General features: G+C 41.6%; 1 protein-coding gene across 1 annotated transcript in view; it reads left to right on the top strand.

The window, feature by feature from the left end:
* Positions 1-24,861, top strand: part of LOC133570678 (uncharacterized) — a 30,454-nt gene extending 5,593 nt beyond the window's left edge. Inside the window, exons 3-5 of the mRNA XM_072916562.1 lie at positions 1,904-2,164; positions 18,667-20,442; positions 24,830-24,861. Coding sequence (XP_072772663.1) covers positions 1,904-2,164; positions 18,667-20,442; positions 24,830-24,861 — 2,069 coding nt within the window. The remainder of the gene's footprint in view (positions 1-1,903; positions 2,165-18,666; positions 20,443-24,829) is intronic.
* The last annotated feature ends 35 nt before the right edge of the window (positions 24,862-24,896 follow it).

The raw sequence follows: 24,896 nt of genomic DNA, 5'->3' as shown, positions 1-24,896 counted from the left end.
GGAGGATGCAGTAATGTTGACGTGATCTCTCAAAACAAGGAAACAATAAGAATGAATGGACTCTACCATAGTATGCAGCCATTTTGTTTTGTCCAAAGTCACAGAACTCTTCAACTGAGATAAGGTCGAGGTTATTTTGTAGCAGCCACTATGATGAAATGTCAAATTATCAAATATGTCAAACTGTGCATCTTGAAGTAGCATAGCTCGTGAGTGGGGGTGACCAGACCCATTTGGGACACCAGTAAAACCACACAAAAGTATAAAGCACAATATAATAATTTGTGACATAGTGAGAGGAGAAGTTCCACTTGTTTCACCACTTTTGAAGATGTTAGCAGACAGGGCTAAAGACTAGCAACCAAGGCCGACGGGTGGAAGCCCGTAGACAAAGCCAATGGCTGGAGGCAAACAGCAGGCCAATGGAAGGCTAGTAGGCAGGTCATTGGTCGAAGGCTAGCAAGCAGGTCATTGGTGGAAGGCTAGCAGGCAGGTCGATGGTGGAAGGCTAGCAGGCAGGTCGATGGTGGAAGGCTATCAGGCAGGTCGATGGTGGAAGGCTAGCAGGCAGGCCGATGGTGGAAGGCTGGTAGACAGGCCGATGGTGGAAGGCTAGCAGGCAGGTCGATGGTGGAAGGCTAGCAGGCAGGTCGATGGTGGAAGGCTAGTAGGCAGGTCGATGGTGGAAGGCTAGTGGCGCGGTTGGTAGAGTGGCCGTGCCTGAGGGTCCCTGGTTCAATCCCCACCTTCTACCAACCTAGTCACGTCTGTTGTGTCCTTGAGCAGGACACTTCACCCTTGCTCCTGATGGGTCGTGGTAAGCGCCTTGCATGACAGATCCCGCCATTAGTGTGTGAATGAGTGAATGAGACGTTATGAGTTTGCTAAGTACAAAAACGAGTCGAAATTTTTGAATGGAAGAAACTGCTGTTCTAAATGTGTCCTCTGGATGTCGCAATAGCAATTCTTTGTATCTTTGTCGATGATGCTACATATTTAAAACACAACTAAAACACACAATGTTAGTGCACCAGTCGGGGAAAATGAGCAAACTACATCAATAACATCCTGTAATTTGATTTTGATATTATATATTTATCTTGATAGATTGAAAATGAACACCAATGAGTTGACTGATGAACATTATCACATAATTGATTCTGAAAGTGTAAAAAAGGACAACTAAAGATAGAATACTATTGTATGTAAAAAAACAACAACATGATTTGTTTATTTTCAGAATGTGTTTGTTATATTTTTAAACAAAGAAAACAATCTGCAGTTGTTTTAATTTTTACGTTATCTTCCCGTAATTTTACCAGTCCGGCCAACTTGGAGTAGATCTTCCTCCATGTGGCCCCCCATCTAAAATTAGTTTAAACACCCCTGGCCGAGTTGTTCCTGCGAAAAGCAGATACGAGAAAAAAATCTAATTATGAAACGGAATAGATCCCTAAAGATTTGTTGAGCAATATCAAGGATTATCCGTCGGTGGCGTTCCCAGACATGTGGAACTATCTTGAATTCCAGACGTCATTTTACACCACAAATTGTGGTTAAGTTTAGAGATAAAGTTTAGGTGTCATAGACCGTATACAGAATAACATATTTACACACTTTATATCAGTGAGTGTAAAGTTAAGAATGCCTCAATCAATGCTGCCTTGTACTTATAAAAAAAACTTGCTCCTCATCAAATTTCCAAGTCTGTTTTTGTGCTCACTTTTGAATGAATTTTAGTGGCTGGGACAAAAGGAAGTATTTCCCGTGTTTTTATTGGTTGTTTTGCTACACACTTTTAACACAACACACGAAAGAACACAAATAATGTAATTGTGTTAACAGTGTCAGTCCAAAACTATTTCTATTCTCTCTTTATCTTATTTACTTATTTACCCAACAGACGTTCAACAGCCCCTTCACATTAAAGAGGAAGAGGATTATCCACAGCCCATCTACATTAAAGAGGAAGAGGATGATCCACAGCCCACCCACATTAAAGAGGAAGAGGAGGAACCTCACATGAAAGAGGAAGAGGAGGGAGAGTGTGTTGTAGGTCAGGAGGAGGATGATGTCAGCAAGTTTCCACTGACTGTTGTCTCTGTGAAGACTGAAGAGCATGAAGACAAAGCACCTGAGTCCTCACAGCTTCATCACAGTCCAAGTAAGCACATATCATTTTATTCTCAGGGCATTCAATCCATCACAACTGGACTGTTCACTTTGTCTTAGAAGACTCATCCAAGTAGGCTTCATCACTTCATGCTCATACACTTCAAGTCTTAAATCTAATCATTGGAATTTAGAGGGAAACTGCACTTTTGGGGGGAATTTTTCTATCGTTCACAATCATTATAAAAGATATGATGGTGGATATATTAAAAAAATTAAATAAAAATCGTATCCTAACTAGGGCTGGGCGATATGGCCTTTTATTAATATGTGGATATGTTTAGGCCATGTCACGATACACCATATATATGTGGATATGTTTAGTCCATGTCACGATACACCATATATATGTGGATATTTTGCCTTAGCCTTGAATGAACACTTGATGCATATAATGACAGCAGTATGATGATTCTATGTGTCTACATTAAAACATTCTTCTTCATACTGCATTAATATTTGCTACTTTTAAACTTTCATGCAGAGAAGGAAATCACAACTAAGTCAATTTAGCAAAAGTGTATTTATTAAACAGTTATTAAGCAGTGGCACAAACATTCATGTCATTTCCAAACAGAAAGTGCAAGATTGTCAGAGACATTTTAAAACAAGCTATTAGTGCACTTTTGTGCATGATGTCACTAAGATGACATATCATAACAACACTAAATTAAAGTGCACTTTTTGTCTAGAACGCCACTACAATAGTTTAAAACAAATAAAGTGCACTTTTGTGCATGATGTCACTAAGGCTCAAACGACGCGTCGACATAGTCGACGTCATCGGTTACGTAAATACGTCGACGTCGTTTTTATGCTTCGACGCGTCGCATATTTACGTCACACTGCCGTCATGGCGGAGCGCAAAGCAGATGATGCGAGCGGTGCGAGCGAGGGAAAAAAAGCACGCCAAAAGTCGTCAAAAGTGTGGGAGTATTTCAATAAACAAATGTATATAATTCGGCATTATTTCGGCCAGTCGGCTTATAAAATCAGAGCCGATCAGTTTACGTTCGCGCGCAGGTATAACGCGGCGCGCTCCTGTCTCATCTGCTGGTGCGCGAGCCCGGTAATTGTCGGCTGTGTCAAATCAAGGAGTACAAAAGACGCCAGCGCAGAGTGGAAAAAGGTTTAGTTCATTACAGATAACCCAGAGTTGTGCCAAAAGTATGTAATATTTAATATTTCTCTTCGTGGGTGTGGCGCACCTGTTGCGCTGGTGAGATGGGAGGGGGGGTTGTGTGCATGTAGCGTGCTTAGTCTGGAGGCTAAATACACACAGTGTGTTATGTAACTGTTGTTTAGTGTTGATATTCTTTGCTTAATTTGATAAATGTTGGAGCAGTTTGCTTCATCAGGAGGGTGAAGTCGCTCAATTTAAAGTGTTGGATTTAACTGTGTTGGTGAGGGCGTAGAAAAAGGGGCATTTTTCTACCAGTAGACAGCGTTTAAGATTGAGTGTTTCACTGCTAAATTAATAATATGTTTATATTGAATATGGATTTTAAATATGTCTCTAAATAGGTGGTTAATTGGTTAGGTATTTATGTATTTGCATATTGGGTTTTCTGTTGCATTTATCTATTGTGTTTCTGGTGTTAAATGTATTTTATATGTATCTTGGTGCATTTATGTTGAGACAATTTATTTAAAATCTGTTTTAACTTAAAGGGAAAAGATGTGTCCATTTTCTTGCACTTGTTTAATGGTTAAGAGTTTGATAGCTAATTAATAGTTGTAAATTATGGGATTGATAATTGATTGATTTTTTACAGCATGTTAATCTTGTGGTGTTTTGTCCTTAAAGGTTTTTCACCTACTAAAGAAGCTAAAGGCTACTAAAGGCTACTAAAGACAGCTAATGACAGCTAAAGAAACTAAAGTCTATTAACACTGCTAAAGACTGCTAAAAAGACTAAAGAAGAAAAAAGAAGCTGTTTCTTGGTTGGAAAAACTGTTGCAAACTAAAGGAAAATAAAAGGAAAAAGTAACTACGGTCTGGTCTTTTGAGTGAAATCCAGAAGCCACATTCAGCATTGGTACATCCCTTCAAGTGTGGGATAAGCACAGCGAAAAAAGCAAAACACTTGACAGTTGTTGTATGCACACTGTGTCGAGCGGAAATGACCTATCATAGCAGCACAACGGCTATGAAGGAACATTTGAAAAGAAAACACCCGACAGCGTTCTTGCCATCACCATCAACTAGTCAATCGTCCGCGTGAGTATACATTGTCATCATTACACAAAATCATGAATGCGTCATTTGTATCTGCGTTGTAAATTCATAAACTAAAACACTGTTTCGCTCTGAGAGGCGCGTTTGGCATGCCTGTTCAGTGTTTACAAAGACGCGCTCCTCTTTAACGCTAACGTTAATTAGTTGTGCAAATACCTTTTACAACATTAACAGTTACATATACTATGTACAAACCAACAATTAACTTTCACTTTAATCATACTATCATTGTTGTGTTATTAAGCAAAATAAGCAATACTTTTACTTTTGTTGAAATGTTTACACTGTTACAGAATATTTCGTTTTGCACTTTTTTGTATTGGATGTTTATCTTTATTTTTGCACATTTTAAAGCAAAATAAGCAATACTTTTACTTTAGAAATGCTTATACTATTGCAGAATATTAAGATTTGCACTGGATGTTTACTTTTATATTTGCACATTAAAAAGCAAATAAGCTACTTTTAATTTTGTTAAATGTTAAAAGTTTTAAATGTTTACATTGTTACAGAATATTTTGTCATGTTGTTGTCAATGTTGACTGAGTGGCCATACTTTTTTTTTTGTATATAAAAGTCATGCCTTTTGAAAAAACTGGCCAACATTTATTTTTTCATCTTCATTTTAAATAAAAAAAATAATCGGTAAAAGGAAAAATAATCTATAGATTAATCGAAAAAATAATCTATAGATTAACCGATTAATCGAAAAAATAATCTATAGATTAATCGATAGAAAAATAATCGTTAGCTGCAGCTAGATGTCACACAAGATATTTCAAAAAGTGTAAAATAAAAATGAGCTGCATAATAGGAAATCAAATAGTGTATGTCCTTCGCTATGTGGTAGGTTCCTGCGGACGTTATCTCGTTCTGTTGTTGACTATTTGTTTCATACAGTGTTGATCTGGAAATGGTTGCTTGGGTATTTTGTGGGTGTGGCACAGAACGGAGATGTTGACATGCGGAGTTTCAAGCACTCTTCTTTCTCTAGCGGGTGACTTTTCAAATGATGCTACATTAGCAGTGCTGCTACTTTTTGTTGCAACACTTTTGCCGCATACTTGTTCACCATCTACCCGCTTGAAGCCAAACCACCGCCAGACGATGGACCCCCTGCTGTTTGTCTTGGGAATGAATTATTCCTTCATTTGTTATCATATTGGCACCTTCTTTCTCTCGTATTACCACTAGCACCACAGCTAACGTTACCATGCCGCTACCTGTCTGCTCCGTGAGAGCGTATGACATTGCACACGTGACAGTATGTGACGTATGTAAGAAGGTGCGCTTGTTTTATGTCTCTGTGAGAAGGAGAGACAAGAAAGAGTGAGAAGAGCCTGTAGTGTAATGCCTGCAGCTAAAAGCAACTGTGTGAGAACGTATACTCCAATATCACCATATAGTCATTTTCTATATCGCACAGAGACAAACCCACGATATATCCAGTATATTCCATATATCACCCAGCCCTAATTCTAACTCATAAATGTAAATAAAAGTCCACTTGCAATGGAGCCAATGGGAGGTCCTCTATAACCATCCAAAATACACCAACAATACTCCATTTGCATTTTGTGGCTTGAATGTCCACCAAGTGTTAGTTGAGTTGAGTTGAGTTGAGTTGAGTTGTGTTGAGTTTATTTGGAACATGCAAGCATACATCATGATACATCACACATGCATGCATACAACATGATACATCACACATGCCTGCATACAACATGATACATCACACATGCGTGCATACAACATGATACATCACACATGCATGCATACAACATGATACATCACACATGCATGCATACAACATGATACATCACACATGCATGCATACAACATGATACATCACACATGCATGCATACAACATGATACATCACACATGCATGCATACAACATGATACATCACACATGCATGCATACAACATGATGCATCACACATGCATGCATACAACATGATGCATCACACATGCATGCATACAACATGATACATCACACATGCATGTATACAACATGATACATCACAATTTCCGGTTTGTCTTTTCAACATGTTGGAAAAGGAGTAGGAAGAAGCAGAGCTTATTTAATCCTACCACTTTTCTTTTACATAACAGTTGCTAACACTTTTGTTCACTTCCTGTTCTCAATGTATTCACAATATACTCCATAAGTAATCACAATAAAAATAAATAAATAATAATGAGTGAAGTAAGTTATATTTCATATGGTGAGATGAGTAAGATGATGTAGAAAATGAATGATGGATGAAATAAATTGAGAATGTTTATCTACTTCTTTGTACTTTGTAAACACTTTAAGTGTGAAGAGTTTCTTGAAGTGGATCATATTAGTACATTGTTTGATTGCTTTGCTTCATCCATTCCATCATTTAATTCCACATACTGATATACTGAAGGTCTTAAGTGTTGTACGTGCATACAAATGTTTTAAATTACATTTTTCTCTGAGATTATATTTCTCCTCTTGTTGAGAATTTGTTAGGAATTGGTAGGGTGGATCCCAAGGATGCAGAGACTTATTGTGTACAATAGCTCTTCCTTTTATTTAGGAGGAAGCACAAAGTAGCAAAATAAAGGCGATTGTGGTAAACACAACAAAACACACCATGTAAAAAAAAACTACTACGAGAGATAACACACAAACTAAAAGCGCTAGACAAGGCTAGGAAAAAATACTTCATGAAAGAAGTTAATATAAAACAAAGTACAAACTAAAAACGCTAGACAAGGCTAGGAAAACATACTTCATGAAAGAAGTAAATAGATAAACAAAGTACAAAATGAAAACGCTAGACAAGGCTAGGAAATATACAGGCAAACCTGATATGAAGGGCACACGACGAACTAGTGAGTTCTCTGGCAAGATAAACAGGTAGCAAGCAGTAACAAAGTTCCGGCGCTCACAGGCCGTCAGCAGCCAGGTTAAATAGGCTGCTCCTAATCAATGTCAGGTGTGTGCTGCTGCCTCGTACCAGCTGCACTCCATACTGAGGATGAGAGAGAGAGTGAACATTGTGTGCAAACAACAACAGAAATGAACAAGGAGATTTCAGATTACCACAGTACCCCCCCCCCTCAACGGACGCCTCCTGGCGGCCTACCTGGTTTGTCTGGAAATCGAACGTAAAATTCCTTGATCAAGTCCTTGTCAATTATAAGCGAACTAGAAATCCATGACCGCTCCTCCGGGCCGTACCCCTCCCAGTCTACCAGGTATTGGAAACCCCTGCCCCTTCTTCTCACATCTAAGATGGTGTTTACTGTAAATGCTGGGTGACCTTCAACCAGCCTGGGTGGAGGAGGCGGTACCTCAGGAGGACTGAGCGGGCTGGATGCGACAGGCTTGATGCGGGACACGTGAAAAACAGGATGGCACTTGAGAGATTTTGGGAGATGGAGCCTGACTGCAACACGATTGATGATCTTGACAATGGGGTATGGTCCAATGAACCTGGGAGCCAGTTTCTTAGAGTCGGTGGCCAATGGTAGGTCCCGGGACGATAACCAGACCTTCTGTCCCAACTGGTAGTGTGGGGCTGGTGTGCGATGGCGGTTGGCTAAGAGTTGGTTCCTGGCCGATGTTCTTCTTAACGCCGCCCTGGTGTTACGCCAAGCTTGATGAGCCCGGCGCAGGTGTGCCGTTACGGATGGAACGTCAGCATTGGGTTGGGTAGAAGAAAAAACTGGGGGTTGGAAACCATAGGCGACGTGAAATGGAGACAGGCCGGTGGCGGAGCTAATGAGGGAATTGTGAGCGTATTCGATCCATGGGAGATTCTCAGACCAGATTGAGGGTTGCTGATGACATGTGTACCTGATGGCCGCCTCCAGGTCTTGGTTGGTCCGCTCGGTCTGTCCATTGCTCTGAGGGTGGTAGCCGGAGGATAGGCTAGGGGAGGCCCCCAGAGACTTGCAGAATGCCCTCCAGACAGCCGAGGAAAACTGGCCCTCTGTTGGATACCACATCAGTGGGGATGCCGTGCAGCCGGAAAGCATGGAGCACTAATAGTTGGGCTGTTTCCAGAGCTGAAGGCAGCTTGGGGAGGGCCACGAAGTGGGCCATCTTTGAGAACCGGTCCACAATGGTCAAGACCGTGTCATTTCCCTCGGAAGGGGGCAGTCCTGTGACAAAGTCCACAGCTATGTGTGACCACGGGCGGGAGGGGATGGGTAATGGGTGTAACAGTCCTGCTGGAGCCTGGTGGGATGCCTTGTTCCGGGCGCAGATCCGACATGCTGCCACAAACGCCTTTGTATCTGCAAGAATGGATGGCCACCAAAAACGCTGGGAGAGGACAAAACTGGTGCGACGAATACCTGGATGGCAAGCGATCTTCGACCCATGTGCCCAATCCAGAACGTTGGAACGAAGCCGAGGAACCACAAATAACCGACCTGGTGGGCAGCCCCGAGGAGATGTGTCCGACTTCAGGGCCTCCAAGACTTGCCGCTTGATGTCCCACTGGAGTCCCCCAATGATGTGGGTATGGGGAACAATTGGTTCCTGTGAAGAATTCTCAAAGGACGAAGAGTAGAGACGGGACAGGGCATCGGGCTTCCCATTCTGAGAACCAGGTCGGAAAGTGATGATAAAATTGAAACGGGTCAGAAATAGTGCCCACCTGGCTTGGCGGGGGTTCAGTCTCTGTGCAGTCCTTAAGTAGGACAGGTTCTTGTGGTCCGTGTAGATGATGAATGGTAGCTCCGCCCCTTCCAGCCAATGTCTCCACTCCTGAAGGGCCCAGATGACCGCCAGGAGCTCCCTGTTGCCAATGTCATAATTTCTCTCAGCAGGGGATAGGCGACGAGAGAAGAAAGCACAGGGGTGCAACTTCTGGTCGGAGATAGATTGCTGGGAGAGTACGGCCCCTACACCTGAATCAGAAGCGTCCACCTCAACAAAAAATTGGAGAGAACGGTCAGGGTAACAAAGAACAGGAGCCGAAGTAAACAATCTTTTCAGCCTCAAGAACGCGGAATTGGCTTCGGGTGTCCATTCAAACAGAACCTTAGTAGAGGTTAGCCTCGTAAGTGGCTCAGCGACACGACTAAAATTACGAATAAATCGCCGATAAAAATTAGAGAAGCCCAAGAATCTCTGAAGGTGCTTCTTGGAAACTGGAGTGGGCCAATCTACTACTGCTTTTACTTTAGTAGGGTCCGGTCTGAGTCTACCCTCCTCAATGATAAATCCTAAGAAGGGAATGGAGGAAGAGTGAAACTCGCATTTTTCCGCTTTGACGAACAGTTTATTCTCGAGCAATCGTTGAAGGACTAATCGAACCTGCTGCACATGTTCGTCAAATGTTGATGAATAAATTAATATATCGTCCAGGTAAACAAAGAGAAACCGACCTGTCATGTCCCGAAAAATGTCATTAATGAAACCCTGAAAAACACCAGGTGCATTTGTAAGTCCAAAAGGCATGACTAAATACTCAAAATGTCCGAGAGGGGTGTTGAATGCGGTCTTCCATTCATCCCCCTCTCGGATGCGAACTAGATGGTACGCGTTACGTAGATCGAGTTTAGTAAAAAACTTTGCAGACTGTAAGGGAGTAAAAGCAGAATCAAGGAGTGGAAGAGGATACTTATTCTTGACAGTAATCTGATTAAGAGCACGGTAGTCTATACAAGGCCGTAGGGACTTGTCCTTCTTTTCGACAAAAAAAAATCCAGCAGCTACCGGTGCAGTAGAAGGACGAATGAGGCCCGCAGCTCGTGATGTGTTTATGTATTCTTCTAGTGCTTTGAGTTCGGTATTAGACACCTTGTACAAACGGGTCGATGGTAAAGCCGCGCCGGCTAGCAAATCGATACCACAATCGTAGGGTCGGTGGGGGGGAAGTGAGAGTGCTCTATCCTTGCTAAATACCGCTTTTAAATCATGGTAGTTTGTGGGCACGTTTGTTAAGTCTATGTTCTCTATAACGGAGGTAGGTGGCGGTGTGTGGGATCCTGCTGCGGAACGAAGACAATGTATGTGGCAGGTCACACTCCAATTAATAATGGCCGAGCGAGGCCAGTCTATGTGCGGGTTATGCTTATGTAGCCAGGTTATCCCCAAAATTACAGGCGCGGACCGTGATGGCACGATAAAAAAAATTATTTTCTCACAATGATTACCAGACAAGCGCAGGTTGAGCGGGAGGGTCTGGTGGGTTATACTGGCTAATAGGCGCCCATCTAGAGAATACACCCTCTTGGGCACATACAGTTTTACAACTGGAATCTTATGGAGTCTCATGAACTCAAAGTCCAAAAAGTTATCATCTGCTCCTGAGTCAATGAGAGCGCAAATGTCTATTTGTTGGTTAGACCAAGAAAGAGTACCTTTTAGCTGCATTCTGCCTGCGGCCAACGAAGGAGAACGGCGACCTCTGGTGGACGTGTCCTCTGGTGAGTGAGGGCGCACTCTTGGCCGTGCGGCGGGGCGCGGCAGTTCCTTGCAGCGGGAGATGAGGTGATCAGCGGCCCCACAGTATAGGCAGAGTTGGAGGCGAAAACGGCGTTCCCTCTCGGCAGTGGTGAGTCGACGACCTCCCAGTTGCATCGGCTCATCTATCTGCCCCGAAGGAGAGGTGTCTTCGGGAACGAATTGCTCAGTTTTGCAGATGGCAGGTCTAGCAGGTGCTGATTGGCTGCTAGGTGGGGCTTGTCTCCCTCGTCGATCCCGCCTCTCCTCCAATAGGCGGAAGTCGATTTGCACCGCCAATTCGATGAGATCATCCAGGTTCGTCGGGAGTGACAGCGGGATCATCATGTGACGAATCTCGTCCGCGAGACCCAGGAAGAAAGCGTCCAACAGCGCCGAGGGACCCCAGTCACAGTCGGCGGCCATGGTGCGGAACTCGATCGAGTAATCTGCGACACGTCGTGAACCCTGTTGCAGCCGAAAAAAGGATCTCGCTGCCTCTCTACCTGGGAGTCGTCGTTGGAAGATTTGCTTCATGGCTTTGGAAAAGTTCGCATATGTGGAGCTGGAGGTGGTCTGACGGTTCCATTCAGCAGTCGCCCAGGTGCCCGCACGGCCAGACAGGTGGGAGATAACAAACGCTACCTTAGCCCGCTCAGAGGTGAAAGCAGAAGCGTTTAGCTCGAAATGTAGTTCACACTGAGTCAGGAATTGTCTTACGTCTTCCCTTTCTCCGGAAAAACGTTCGGGTCGGGATAGCCGTATGTTGCTGGTACTTGCGGGTTGTGTAGGCTGGGCGGATGTCTGGTCAGGCACGGTGGTCGAGGTGGGTACAACAGTGGCTAGCAACATGTTGACTCGCTCCAACATGGTGTCTTGACGCTCCGACAGTCCCTGTAGACCTCGGCTCAGGTGGTCTAGCTGGTCCCCCTGCTGGTTGATCCGTTGAGCCTGGCCTTGTAATGCTCTTTTCCAGGCATCTGTCTCTGCGGGTTCCATAGTTTGGCCGGAACTTTTCTGTTAGGAATTGGTAGGGTGGATCCCAAGGATGCAGAGACTTATTGTGTACAATAGCTCTTCCTTTTATTTAGGAGGAAGCACAAAGTAGCAAAATAAAGGCGATGGTGGTAAACACAACAAAACACACCATGTAAAAAAACTACCGTATTTTCCGCATCATAAGGCGCCCTGGGTTAAAAGCCGCGCCTTCAATGAACGGCATATTTCAAAACTTTGTCCACCAATAAGCCGCCCCGTGTTGTAAGCCGCATCTAACTGCGCTAAAGGAATGTCAAAAAACAGTCAGATAGGTCAGTCAAACTTTAATAATATATTAAAAACCAGCGTTCTAACAACTCTGTTCACTCCCAAAATGTACGCAAATGTGCAATCACAAACATACGTATATCAACATGGACAGAGCTGCGTGAAAAAAGCCACCCGGCCTCTTCGCGTAAACTTAAACTTACCTTAACCACTCGCTCATCTTTTCTTCATCCATCCCTTCGAGTTAGCTTTTATGATGACGCCGGCTGGAAAGGTCTCTTTTGGCAAGGTCTTCCTTTTGAATATCACCATGGGTGGAAGTTAGCATGGCAAGCTAGAACCACAGTGAAGGATGACTTCTCATTCCCTGTGGTGCGAATATTCACCGTACGTGCTCCCGTTCCACAGTGCGGTTCACAGGAATATCAGTTGCTGTGAAATACGGTAGTAATCCGTGTGCGGATGGAGAGATTGCGTCTTTTCATGAACCGGATCCTTGTCGCTTAGTAGGAGCCATTTTGTGGTCTTTACAGATGTAAACAGGAAATGAAACGTACGGTGATATCCGCGCGTTTTTTCTTCTTCTTCCGGGGGCGGGTGGTTGCTTACAGTAGAAGAAGAAGCGCTTCCTGTTCTATGGGGGCGGGTGCTTACCTTGGCGGTTGCTTGCGTAGAAGAAGAAGCGCTTCTTGTTCTACCGGGAAAAAAGATGGCGGCTGTTTACCTAAGTTGCGAGATCGAAACTTTATGAAAATGAATCTTAATATTTATCCATATATAAAGCGCACCGGGTTAAAAGCCGCACTGTCAGCTTTTGAGTAAATTTGTGGTTTTTAGGTGCGGCTAATGGTGCGGAAAATACGGTACTACGAGAGATAACACACAAACTAAAAGCGCTAGACAAGTCTAGGAAAAAATACTTCATGAAAGAAGTTAATATAAAACAAAGTACAAACTAAAAACGCTAGACAAGGCTAGGAAAACATACTTCATGAAAGAAGTAAATAGATAAACAAAGTACAAAATGAAAACGCTAGACAAGGCTAGGAAATATACAGGCAAACCTGATATGAAGGGCACACGACGAACTAGTGAATTCTCTGGCAAGATAAACAGGTAGCAAGCAGTAACAAAGTTCCGGCGCTCACAGGCCGTCAGCAGCCAGGTTAAATAGTCTGCTCCTAATCAATGTCAGGTGTGTGCTGCTGCCTCGCACCAGCTGCACTCCATACTGAGGATGAGAGAGAGAGTGAACATTGTGTGCAAACAACAACAGAAATGAACAAGGAGATTTCAGATTACCACAGAATTGTTGTACATTCTTGGCTAGCAGGTTATAGTTTGCTTTGTGTATCATTTTAGCTGTTTGCTAATTCACTATGTGGTGGAATTTCAGTATTTTTGATTCTATAAATAAAATGTTTGTATGTTGTCTATATCCAACATGATGTATTATTATAACTGATCTTTTTTGTAACACAGTTAATGAATGAAGTGTACTTTTGTAGTTATTTCCCATATTTCTACACAATAAGTCAGATATGTAACACTAGCGAGCAGTAGAGAATATGAAGTCATTTTTGGTCTACAACATGTTTTGCTTTATTCATTATTGACGTGTTTCTTGCTACTTTATGTTGTATATTTTTTACATGACATTTCCAGTTCATTTTATCATCAATTATTTTACCTAGACATGTGGTTTCATTTACTCTTTCAATTTCTATTCCGTCTATTTGTGTTTGTGTTTGACTTTGTCTTCTACTGTTACCAAATAGCATTATTTTACTTTTACTGGGATTCAAAGATTGTCAAAGCATCTTTTTAATGTGTTCATTTCTTCTGTTATTATTTGTATTATCTTCTGTGTGTTCTCTCCTGAACAAAACACTGTTGTATCATCTGCAAATAATACTAACTTTAAATCTTTTGTAACTTTACAGATGTCATTTATATAGAGATTGAATAATTGAGGTCCTAGTATTGATCCCTGAGGTACACCACAGGATATATTTAGTGTTGTAGAAGTGTGTTGGCCTAGCTTCACGTATTCCTGTTGGTTAAATAACTTCTTATCCAGTTTAAGACCAACCCTCTGATGCCATATCCTTCTAGTTTTTTGATGAAAATATTGTGATTAATTGTGTCAAATGCTTTAGTTCGATCCAACAACACTGCTGCTGCACATTTTTTACTATCTATTGCATTGCTCATTTTTTCTGTCATTTCAACGAAAGCCATCAAAGTTGAAATATTAGCTGTGTATCCATATTGCTTCTCTTCTAGTATTCCATGTTTGTTTGTGAAACTCTCTAAACTGTTATTGGACACTTTTTCAATGATTTTAGAAAACTGTGGAAGTAAAGAAACAGGTCTATAATTTGTAAATTGGTGTTTGTCTCCAGTCTTATAAATTGGTGCAACTTTAGCTATTTTCATTTAGTTTGGGTATTTGAAATGATATGTTACTACCGTATTTTCCGCACTATAAGGCGCACCTAAAAACCACAATTTTTCTCAAAAGCTGACAGTGCGCCTAATAACCCGGTGCGCTTTATTACGATTCATTTTCATAAAGTTTCGGTCTCGCAACTTCGGTAAACAGCCGCCATCTTTTTTCCCGGTAGAACAGGAAGCGCTTCTTCTTCTACGCAAGCAACCGCCAAGGAAAGCACCCGCCCCCATAGAACAGGAAGCGCTTCACCTGCCCCCATAGAACAGGAAGCGCTTCACCCGCCCCCGGAAGAAGAAGAAAAAACGCGCGGATATCACCGTACGTTTCATTTCCTGTTTACATCTGTAAAGACCACAAAATGGCTCCTACTAAACGATCCGGTTCATAAAAAGACGCAATCTCTCCATCCGCACACGGATTACTACCGTATTTCACAGCAACTGAACCGCACTGTGGAACGGGAGCACGTACGGTGAATATTCGCTCCACAGGGAATGAGAAGTCATCCTTCACTGTGGTTCTAGCTTGCCATGCTAACTTCCACTCATGGTGATATTCAAAAGGAAGACCTTGCCAAAAGAGACCTTTCCAGCCGGCGTCATCATAAAAGCTAACTCGAAGGGATGGATGGATGAAGAAAAGATGAGCGAGTGGTTAAGGGAAGTTTACGCGAAGAGGCCGGGTGGCTTTTTTCACACAGCTCCGAAGGCGAACACACCTTCACTAAGACGGGCAGACAGCCTCGGACGACATACGCCAACATTTGCCAGTGGATCGTAAATGCTTGGGCAGATATTTCGGTCACAACTGTGGTCCGAGCTTTCCGGAAGGCAGGATTCACAGAACAACAGCGACACTGACTCCCGATGACTTCTACGAGACGGAACCGGCCATTTTGGATCCCACGCTTGCGCAACTTTTCAATTCGGACACCGAAGACGAAGAATTCGAAGGATTTACGAATGAAGAATAACTTCAGAAGGTGAGCGCTATGTTTATTTTGTGTGTTGTGACATTAACGTTCGAGCAACATTATGTTACTATTGCTCTACACCATTTTGAATTTTACTATGTTTGTGATTGCACATTTGCGTACATTTTGGGACAGAGTTGTTAGAACGCTGGTTTTCAATATATTATTAAAGTTTGACTGAACTATCTGACTGTTTTTTTGACATTCACTTTAGCGCAGCGTTTTTTTGACATTCACTTTAGCGCAGCGTAGGCGCGGCTTTTAGTCCGGGGCGGCTTATTGGTGGACAAAATTATGAAATATGTAATTCATAGAAGGTGCGGCTAATAATCCGGTGCGCCTTATAGTGCGGAAAATACGGTAATATACATGAATGGTCCTGAGATCTCTTCTAGAACCTTTTTTATGGTTTCCATATCAATTCCATTACAATCAGTTGAAGTCTTAGATTACAGGATTATAACTATTTCCTCCTGTGTCACATTACTGAGGAACATGGAGTTGGGATTTGGCTCTATGGTATCATTATAGTCCTCAATTGAAACTGGGTCTGGAATCCTTTCTTCCAATATTTACAAAGTAATTATTGAAGCTTTCAACTACTTCCTTCATGTTGTCATTATTTGTGTTTCCGTCTAAGAAGTATTGGGGGTAATCCCCCCAAATATAAGCTTTGGCTTCAGCCTATTCCTTTTTCCGTCATTCTTTTTCTTTTCTTTTTGTGTGTAAATGTGTATGATTGTTAAATATGTATCATCTGTACTGTTAAACTGGTCACACAGAATGGTTGATGGTTGATTATATGATGGAAATAAACTTATTTCATTCAAATAAACATATGGGACGCAGGTTGTCTTACGTCAGCACCAGAAGTGGTCGAATCAGCTGCTCACCTGGCAGGTTTTTTGGGGATGAATAGGGAAGTCCTTCTTTAGCTGCCGTCTTGTTTTATCATATATTGCTGCCTTTGCACCTGTCAATGTTCACTTTTGTATGCACATTAAATCAACAACAAATCTTGACTTTGGAGCAATGTTCACAGACTCTAGTATTTGGCTCTCTATTAGATGTGACAGTGCCTACCTCTTTAGGACCACCCTTTCTAGATATATAAAGATGTGTATTTACAACATTAATATATACATACTATGCAAATATAAAAAAAGGTAAGCTTTTAGTTTTGTTTAAAATGTTTTGTTTGTAATTGTTTTTTAATCTTCATTATTTACTTCAAGTTATTACAGTATGTCTCTATATACATATTTATTTTATGCATTTTGGCCAAAGGAGGCACATTTCAATTTCTTACTCACACTTGTTATTACATATGTTGACCAGAGGGGGATGGATAGGGAAGTCCTTCTTTAGCTGCCGTCTTGTTTTTTCATATATTGCTGCTTTTGCATCTGTCAATGTTCATTGTTTATGCACATTAAATCAACAAAAAACCCTGACTTTGGAGCAATGTTCACGGACTCTAGTATTAGATGCAATGTTATTGGGACCATGATTTTTGTCATCACTTGTTCACACCTCCTCATATGGAAGATACTTTTCCTTCTTCATGTCTCAAGAACACACAAACAAACACACACACACACACTCACACATACATTATTGTATGTGTGACCTTCTTGACAACCTCTGAAAAATGCCTACCTCTTTAGGACCAGCATTTTTAAATATATAAAGATTTATATTTACAACATTAATAATATATACAAACTATGCAAATATAAACAAAGGTAAGCTTTTTGTAAATTTGTTTTGGATTTTGTTTTTTGTAATTGGTTTTTCTATCTTCATTATTTACTTCAAGTTATTACGATCTCTCTCTCTCTCTCTCTCTCTCTCTCTCTCTCTCTCTCTCTCTCTCTCTCTCTCTCTCTCTCTATCTACCTATATATATATATATATATATATATATATATATATATATACATATACATTGTTTTGATTCATTTCAATATCTTGCACACACTTGTTATTACATATGTTGACCAGATGTTGAGATATTTGCTGGGAGTCCATATTGGTTCTCCACCAGCGTCCCACTTTTGTTGATAAATAAATCTAATCAGCTATTGAATAGTTTTTCCATGATTTTGGAGAATGGTGGAAGTAATGAAACTGGTGTGTAGTTAGTAAACTGGTGTATGTCTCCATTCTTAGAAATTGGTACGACTTTTGCTGTTTTCATTTTGTCAGGGAATTTGCGGGTTAGAAATGATACGTTGCTGATATATGTCAGAGGTTCTGAAATGTCTTCTATAACCTTTTTTATGGTTACCATATCTATTCCATGACAGTCGGTTGAGGTCTTGGATTTACAATGTTTTACAATTTTGATTATTTCTTCTTTTGTCACGTTCTTAAGAAACATGGAATTGGGATTTCTGTCTATGAGCTCACTCAAGTCCTCAACTGATCCATCATCTGCATTGGAAATCTTTGTTCCACATTTTTTCTGATATTAACAAAGTAATCCTTAAAACGTTCAACTATTTGGTTCATATTGTCATTTTTTGTATTTCCATGTAGAAAGTACTGGGGGTTATCTTTCTTAGCGGCATTTTTAATGATGCTATTTAGGATGCCCCATGTTGCTCTCATGTTGTTTCTGTTCTTCTTTAATAATTGTCTGTAGTATTCCTTCTTACATGTTCCTAGTATACCAATTAGCTTCTTTTTATATTTATTATACTTATTTTCTGCCTCTATAGATGTCTGTGTTATTAATATTCCATATAATGTCTTTTTTTTGTGACAAGCATTTTTCAGTCCTTTTGTCATCCATGGTTGGTTGTTTTTCTTTTGCTTCTTACTAACTTCTTTCCATGGACAACATAAACATTGATATTATACATGTGGGCCAATATATATATAATATATATGCTGTTAAATGTAGCTTTGATGTGGCAAGCTGCTTTTGCAGTGTAGCTTGTAGTGTAGCGTGCTACAATTCTCTGAGGATAGCTTAGCTCCATTTAATTGAGAGTAACTTGTAGCTTAGCTTACTACATTATCCAGGTAGCTTGCCCATCACTGTCTATTTGGCCTAGCTCACATGTCAATAGTTTGAATACTGCAAACTTCAATACAGTAACACCTCATTTGTTCTGCAGACGTCCAGCGGGTGTCAGCGGGGAGTCATGAAGAGGAGTGGCACACCAGTGTGGGACAGAAGGGGCTACAGGCCCCCTCCCACATTAAAGAGGAGCAGCTTCATGATGAAGATGAAGCTCAGTCCTTTCAGCTTCATCACAGTCAAAGTGAGGAGAACAGAGGGGCGGAGCTTGTAAGTCAACACATCACAGAAGCTGATGGAGAGCATTGTGAAGATATCAAGTCAGAACCAGACAGCATCTTTGCTCCACTGTCAGACATGGACCACATGATGTCACACTCTTCTGATCACAGTGACCACATCCAAAAACCTTTGGAGAGTAAAAATGACTCTAAAGGTGATACGAGACATCACACTAACAACAAACACTTTGACTGCTCTGAATGTGGGAAATCATTTAGACACAAGGGTCATTTTACAGTACACATGAGAATACACACTGGAGAGAAACATTTTACATGCTCTTTTTGTAAGAAGAATTTCTTCCAAAAGGGTAACATGACCACACACATGAGAACACACACTGGAGAGAAACATTTTGCTTGCTCAGCTTGTACTAAAAGATTCAACACTAAGAATGAAATGATATTACACATGAGAACACACACAAGTGAGAAACCTTTTACTTGCTCTGTTTGTAAGAAGAGTTTCTCCAGAAAGCAACAAATGACCTTACACATGAGAACACACACTGGAGAGAAACCTTTTGCTTGCTCAGCTTGTGCTAAAATGTTCAACACTAAGACGGAAATTATATTGCACATGAGAACACACACAGGTGAGAAACCTTTTACTTGCTCTGTTTGTAAGAAGAGTTTCTCCAGAAAGGAACAAATGACCACACACATGAGAACACACACAGGTGAGAAACCTTTTACTTGCTCTTTTTGTAAGAAGAGTTTCTCCACAAAGCGTAACATGACCACACACATGAGAACACACACTGGAGAGAAATCTTTTGCTTGCTCAGCTTGTGCTGAAAGATTCAACACTAAGAATGACATGATATTACACATGAGAACACACACAGGTGAGAAACCTTTTACTTGCTCTGTTTGTAAGAAGAGTTTCTCCACAAAACATAACATGACCACACACACAAGAACACACACTGGAGAGAAACCGTTTGCTTGCTCAGTTTGTGCTAAAAGATTCAACACTAAGAATGAAATGATATTGCACATGAGAACACACACAGGTGAGAAACCTTTTACTTGCTCTGTTTGTAAGAAGAGTTTCTCCAGAAAGGAACAAATGACCATACACATGAGAACACACACTGGAGAGAAACCTTTTGCTTGCTCAGCTTGTGCTAAAAGATACAACACTAAGAAGGAAATGATATTGCACATGAGAACACACACAGGTGAGAAACCTTTTACTTGCTCTGTTTGTAAGAAGAGTTTCTCCAGAAAGGAACAAATGACCATACACATGAGAAAACACACTGGAGAGAAACCTTTTGCTTGCTCAGTTTGTGCTAAAAGATTCAACACTAAGAATGAAATGATATCGCACATGAGAACACACACAGGTGAGAAACCTTTTACTTGCTCTGTTTGTAAGAAGAGTTTCTCCAGAAAGGAACAAATGACCATACACATGAGAACACACACTGGAGAGAAACCTTTTGCTTGCTCAGCTTGTGCTAAAAGATTCAACACTAATAAGGAAATGATATTGCACATGAGAACACACACAGGTGAGAAACCTTTTACTTGCCCTTTTTGTGAGAAGAGTTTCTCCATAAAGGAACGCATGACCACACACACTGGTGAGAAACTGTTTAGTTGCACTGTGTGTGATAAGATGTTTAGGTTTCAGTATCAGGTCAGTAGACACAAGTGTGTAACAGTCATGGAAGCTGCAGGGATTTAAAAACACTTAAACAGTGATTGTGCTAAATGTAGTTTAAAAACACAGCATGTTTAATATGAATGTATATTTGATGTTGTATGTAGTGCTTCTCATCTTCTAGTCTTATATGTTGTCCTGTACTTACTTTTTACGTTGTGTGCATGTATTGAATATTATATATGTAGCTACTATTTTATTCTATTTTCTCATCTTTGAAGAGAGGACATCTTATTATTTTCATTTGGTTTTTTTCACACATTTTTTCCATTGCATTTTATTGATGTTATTATCCAATTAAAAGTATGAATGAATAAAATGGTTAACAAAATGTGGACTCTGGTAGATTAGCAGCATTGTTACATCATGGATGTTAACTACTGCAAAACATCAACAAAGAAGAAAAATGCTGAAGTTAGCAACACATCACTGAACTTTAGAGCCATCGTGAGTGGAGTTGCTTGTTTTTATTGCTGCATTTGTACTTATTTCACCTCACATCTTCACTTTTAATGGGTTGTACTTGTACTTGTATAGCGCTTTTCTACCTTCAAGGTACTCAAAGCGCTTTGACACTACTTCCACATTTACCCATTCACACACACATTCACACACTGATGGAGGGAGCTGCCATGCAAGGCGCTAACCAGCACCCATCAGGAGCAAGGGTGAAGTGTCTTGCTCAGGACACAACAGACATGACGAGGTTGGTACTAGGTGGGGATTGAACCCTAAAGTCTTCTTCACATATATTGTTGTAGGCTTCTAAGATGTATGTTTCTGATGTGTGTGTGTAGTCTGTCCAATTGTTCACTTGCACAGATACATCTTCATCATCATTAGTTTATTATTGTTCTTCGGTCAATGGTCAACAAAATGAACAAACAGTTGTACATTCATAGATTGAAAAAGAAAATGTTGCAGAGCAAAAGTGTTTAGGCTGAAGTTGAACACTTATTTCGCCTAACCCAGGGGTCGGCAACCTTTACCAGTCAAAGAACCATTTTGACAAGTTTTATAAATTATAGAAAACAATAGGAGCCGCAAAATTTTTTGAAATTTTAAATGAAATAACACTGCATACGATTTTTTTTCTTTTTTCTTTGTGCTATGTATAAACCAGGGGTCTCAGACATGCTGCCCACACCTTTATGTGGAATTTGAAAGCTGGTGCGGCACGCGGGTTTTAAATGAATGGCGCTTGTCAGCGTCATGCGTGCCGTGATGGTACAGCATATAGCACCCACTACAGCCAGCGTGCCTGATCAGCCACACGTTGTATGGGGCTTCCGCTTGCTCACGTAAGTGACAGCAAGGCATACTTGGTCAAGAACCACACAGCTCACACTGACGGTGGCGGTATAAAAAAAACTTTAACACTCTTACTAATAATGCGCCACACTGTGAACCCACACCAAACAAGAATGACAAAACATTTCGGGAGAACATCTGCACCGTAACACAACATAAACACAACTGGACAAACACCCAGAATCCCATGCAGCCCTAACTCTCCCGGGATACATTATACACCCCCCCCCCCCCACCAAACCCCGCCCACCTCAACCGACGCACGGGGGGGGTTTGGTGTGGGGGGGGTGTATAATGTATCCCGGGAGAGTTAGGGCTGCATGGGATTCTGGGTGTTTGTTCTGTTGTGTTTATGTTGTGTTAAGTTGCAGATGTTCTCCCGAAATGTGTTTGTCATTCTTGTTTGGTTTTGGTTCAAAGTGTGGCACATTATTAGTGAGAGTGTTAAAGTTGTTTTATATGACCACCGTCAGTGTAACCTGTGTGGCTGTTGACCAAGTATGCCTTGCTGTCACGTACGTGTGTAAGCAGAAGATGTATATTGTATAACAAGTGTTGGGCTGGCACGCTGTTAATACAGATTGTGGAGGGCGCCAAATGTTGTACCATCATGGCACGCCCTTATTATAGCCATAAGGGTGAAAATCGGTGAATATTAATCCCGGGAGTTTTCTGCGAGAGGCACTGAAATCCGGAAGTCTCACGGGAAAATTGGGGAGTTCAGCAAGTAAGCTGCTGAGCCGCATCAGAGTGATCAAAGAGCCGCATGCGACTCCGGAGCCGCGGGTTGCCGACCCCTGGCCTAACCCTATAAACAATGTCAAGTACAAGATGAACTTCCGAAAATGATGAAATGTTCTTTGTACAACGTATTATAAACACACATTATACACAACATAAACACAGTTCAATGATATACACAGTAAAGGCATGTGAAATATCCTTGTACACCTTTGCACCAATTATATACTATATACAAACACTTCCATGATTATTTATATCTCACACTTAGTTTGTAATGAACATTGATCATAGTATTAACTACAGTGTTGATTCAAGAGTGATATATTTTTTCAAGACATGTTTTTTAAATGTGTGAATGGAAGTGGAACATTTGAAGGAATGATCCAAGCTGTTCCTAACCCTGCAGTGTAACAGCATCACAGCTTGTTAGAGACCAGGGAAAACTGGAGCTCAGCCTTTTAGCGGCCCGGACAATAAGATAAGAAGTGGCAGGAGTTGGTCAGTGGGCAAGCAGTCAGAGCGTGGACTGTGGATGTCGGCCAGAGCGGAGTTACGTAACCTTTCCACGCCCGCTTCCCCCTTGTGGAGCCGAGCAGACACACTCCAGCGCCCACTGATGATTTACTGCCGAGGACGACACAGCGGTTCCACGTTCCGTGCTCTCATCCCTCTGACGACTGGGACCAGCTGGATCAGTTGCAGTGTGTGCTATACAGCAGTGGTCCCCAACCACCGGGCCGCGGACCGATTGGTACCGGGCCACACAAGAAATTAAATATATATAATTTTTAGTTTTATTTTTTTTAAATTATTAAATCAACATAAAAAACACAATATATACATTATATATCAATATAGATCAATACAGTGTGCAGGGATACAGTCCGTAAGCACACATGTTTGTATTTCTTTATGAAATTTAATTTCATGTATTTGTTTTGAAAAGGTCAGGGGTAAGCGGGCAGATTTGGTGGGGGAGGTTTTACAAGAGGGCAGCACGGTGGTAGAGGGGTTAGTGCATGTGCCTCACAATACAAAGGTCCTGAGTAGTCCTGAGTTCAATCCCGGGCTCGGGATCTTTCTGTGTGGAGTTTGCATGTTCTGCCCGTGACTGCGTGGGTTCCCTCCGGGTACTCCGGCTTCCTCCCACCTCCAAAGACATGCACCTGGGGATATCAATCAATCATCAATCAATGTTTATTTATATAGCCCTAAATCACAAGTGTCTCAAAGGGCTGCACAAGCCACAACGACATCCTCGGTACAGAGCCCACATAAGGGCAAGGAAAAACTCACCCCAGTGGGACGTCGATGTGAATGACTATGAGAAACCTTGGAGAGGACCGCATATGTGGGTAACCCCCCACCCTCTAGGGGAGATCGAATGCAATGGATGTTGAGTGGGTCTGACATAATATTGTGAGAGTCCAGTCCATAGTGAATCCAACATAATAGTAAGAGTCCAGTCCATAGTGGGGCCAGCAGGAAACCATCCCGAGCGGAGACGTTTCAGCAGCGCAGAGATGTTCCCAGCCGATGCACAGGCAAGCGGTCCACCCCGGGTCCCGACTCTGGACAGCCAGCACTTCATCCATGGCCACCGGACCTGTGCCCCCCCCCCCCTCTCCACAAGGAAGAGGGGAGCAGAGGAGAAAAGAAAAGAAACGGCAGATCAACTGGTCTTAAAGGGGAGTCTATGGATAGGTTGATTGGCAACACTAAATGGTCCCTAGTGTGTGATGTTGTCTATCTGTGTTGGCCCTGTGATGAGGTGGCGACTTGTCCAGGGTGCACCCCGCCTTCCGCCCGACTGTAGCTGAGATAGGCTCCAGCGCCCCCGAAGGGAATAAGTGGTAGAAAATGGATGGATGGTTTTACAAGACAAAATGTCAAATAAATGTGAGCACTTGCTTATTTAGACACTGTGTTGTACTGCACTGTTGATGCTGGATAAAGCATTTTGAAGAAAATATGTACCGGTATATTAAATATTTTTTTAAATATAATAGAATTCAGAAAAATATGCCTCAAAAATTGCACACGTCCCGAAACTTTTACCATTTGTGTTTTAACTTCTTTTCCCACTCAGCAGCTAAGAAAAACGGTTACATGCCTTCAAAATAAAATGCAGATACAACATAAAAAACAAATGAGAGTTTGAACTCACCGTAACGCTGTAGATTGGTCAAGCTGGAGTGCGTTACCACGGTGATTAGCAATCCTCTCTAACAATTGTGTCTCAATGTCTTCAGCTATTTCCTCAATGCGCCGAGTCGCGGTGTAGCCGACAGAGATATCTTCTTAGCAGCCTCTCCTAGA

Source organism: Nerophis lumbriciformis, linkage group LG28 (genome assembly GCF_033978685.3).
Source record: "Nerophis lumbriciformis linkage group LG28, RoL_Nlum_v2.1, whole genome shotgun sequence".
NCBI classification, from domain to species: Eukaryota; Metazoa; Chordata; class Actinopteri; order Syngnathiformes; family Syngnathidae; genus Nerophis; species Nerophis lumbriciformis.
This window is presented reverse-complemented; position numbering and strand designations above follow the sequence as displayed.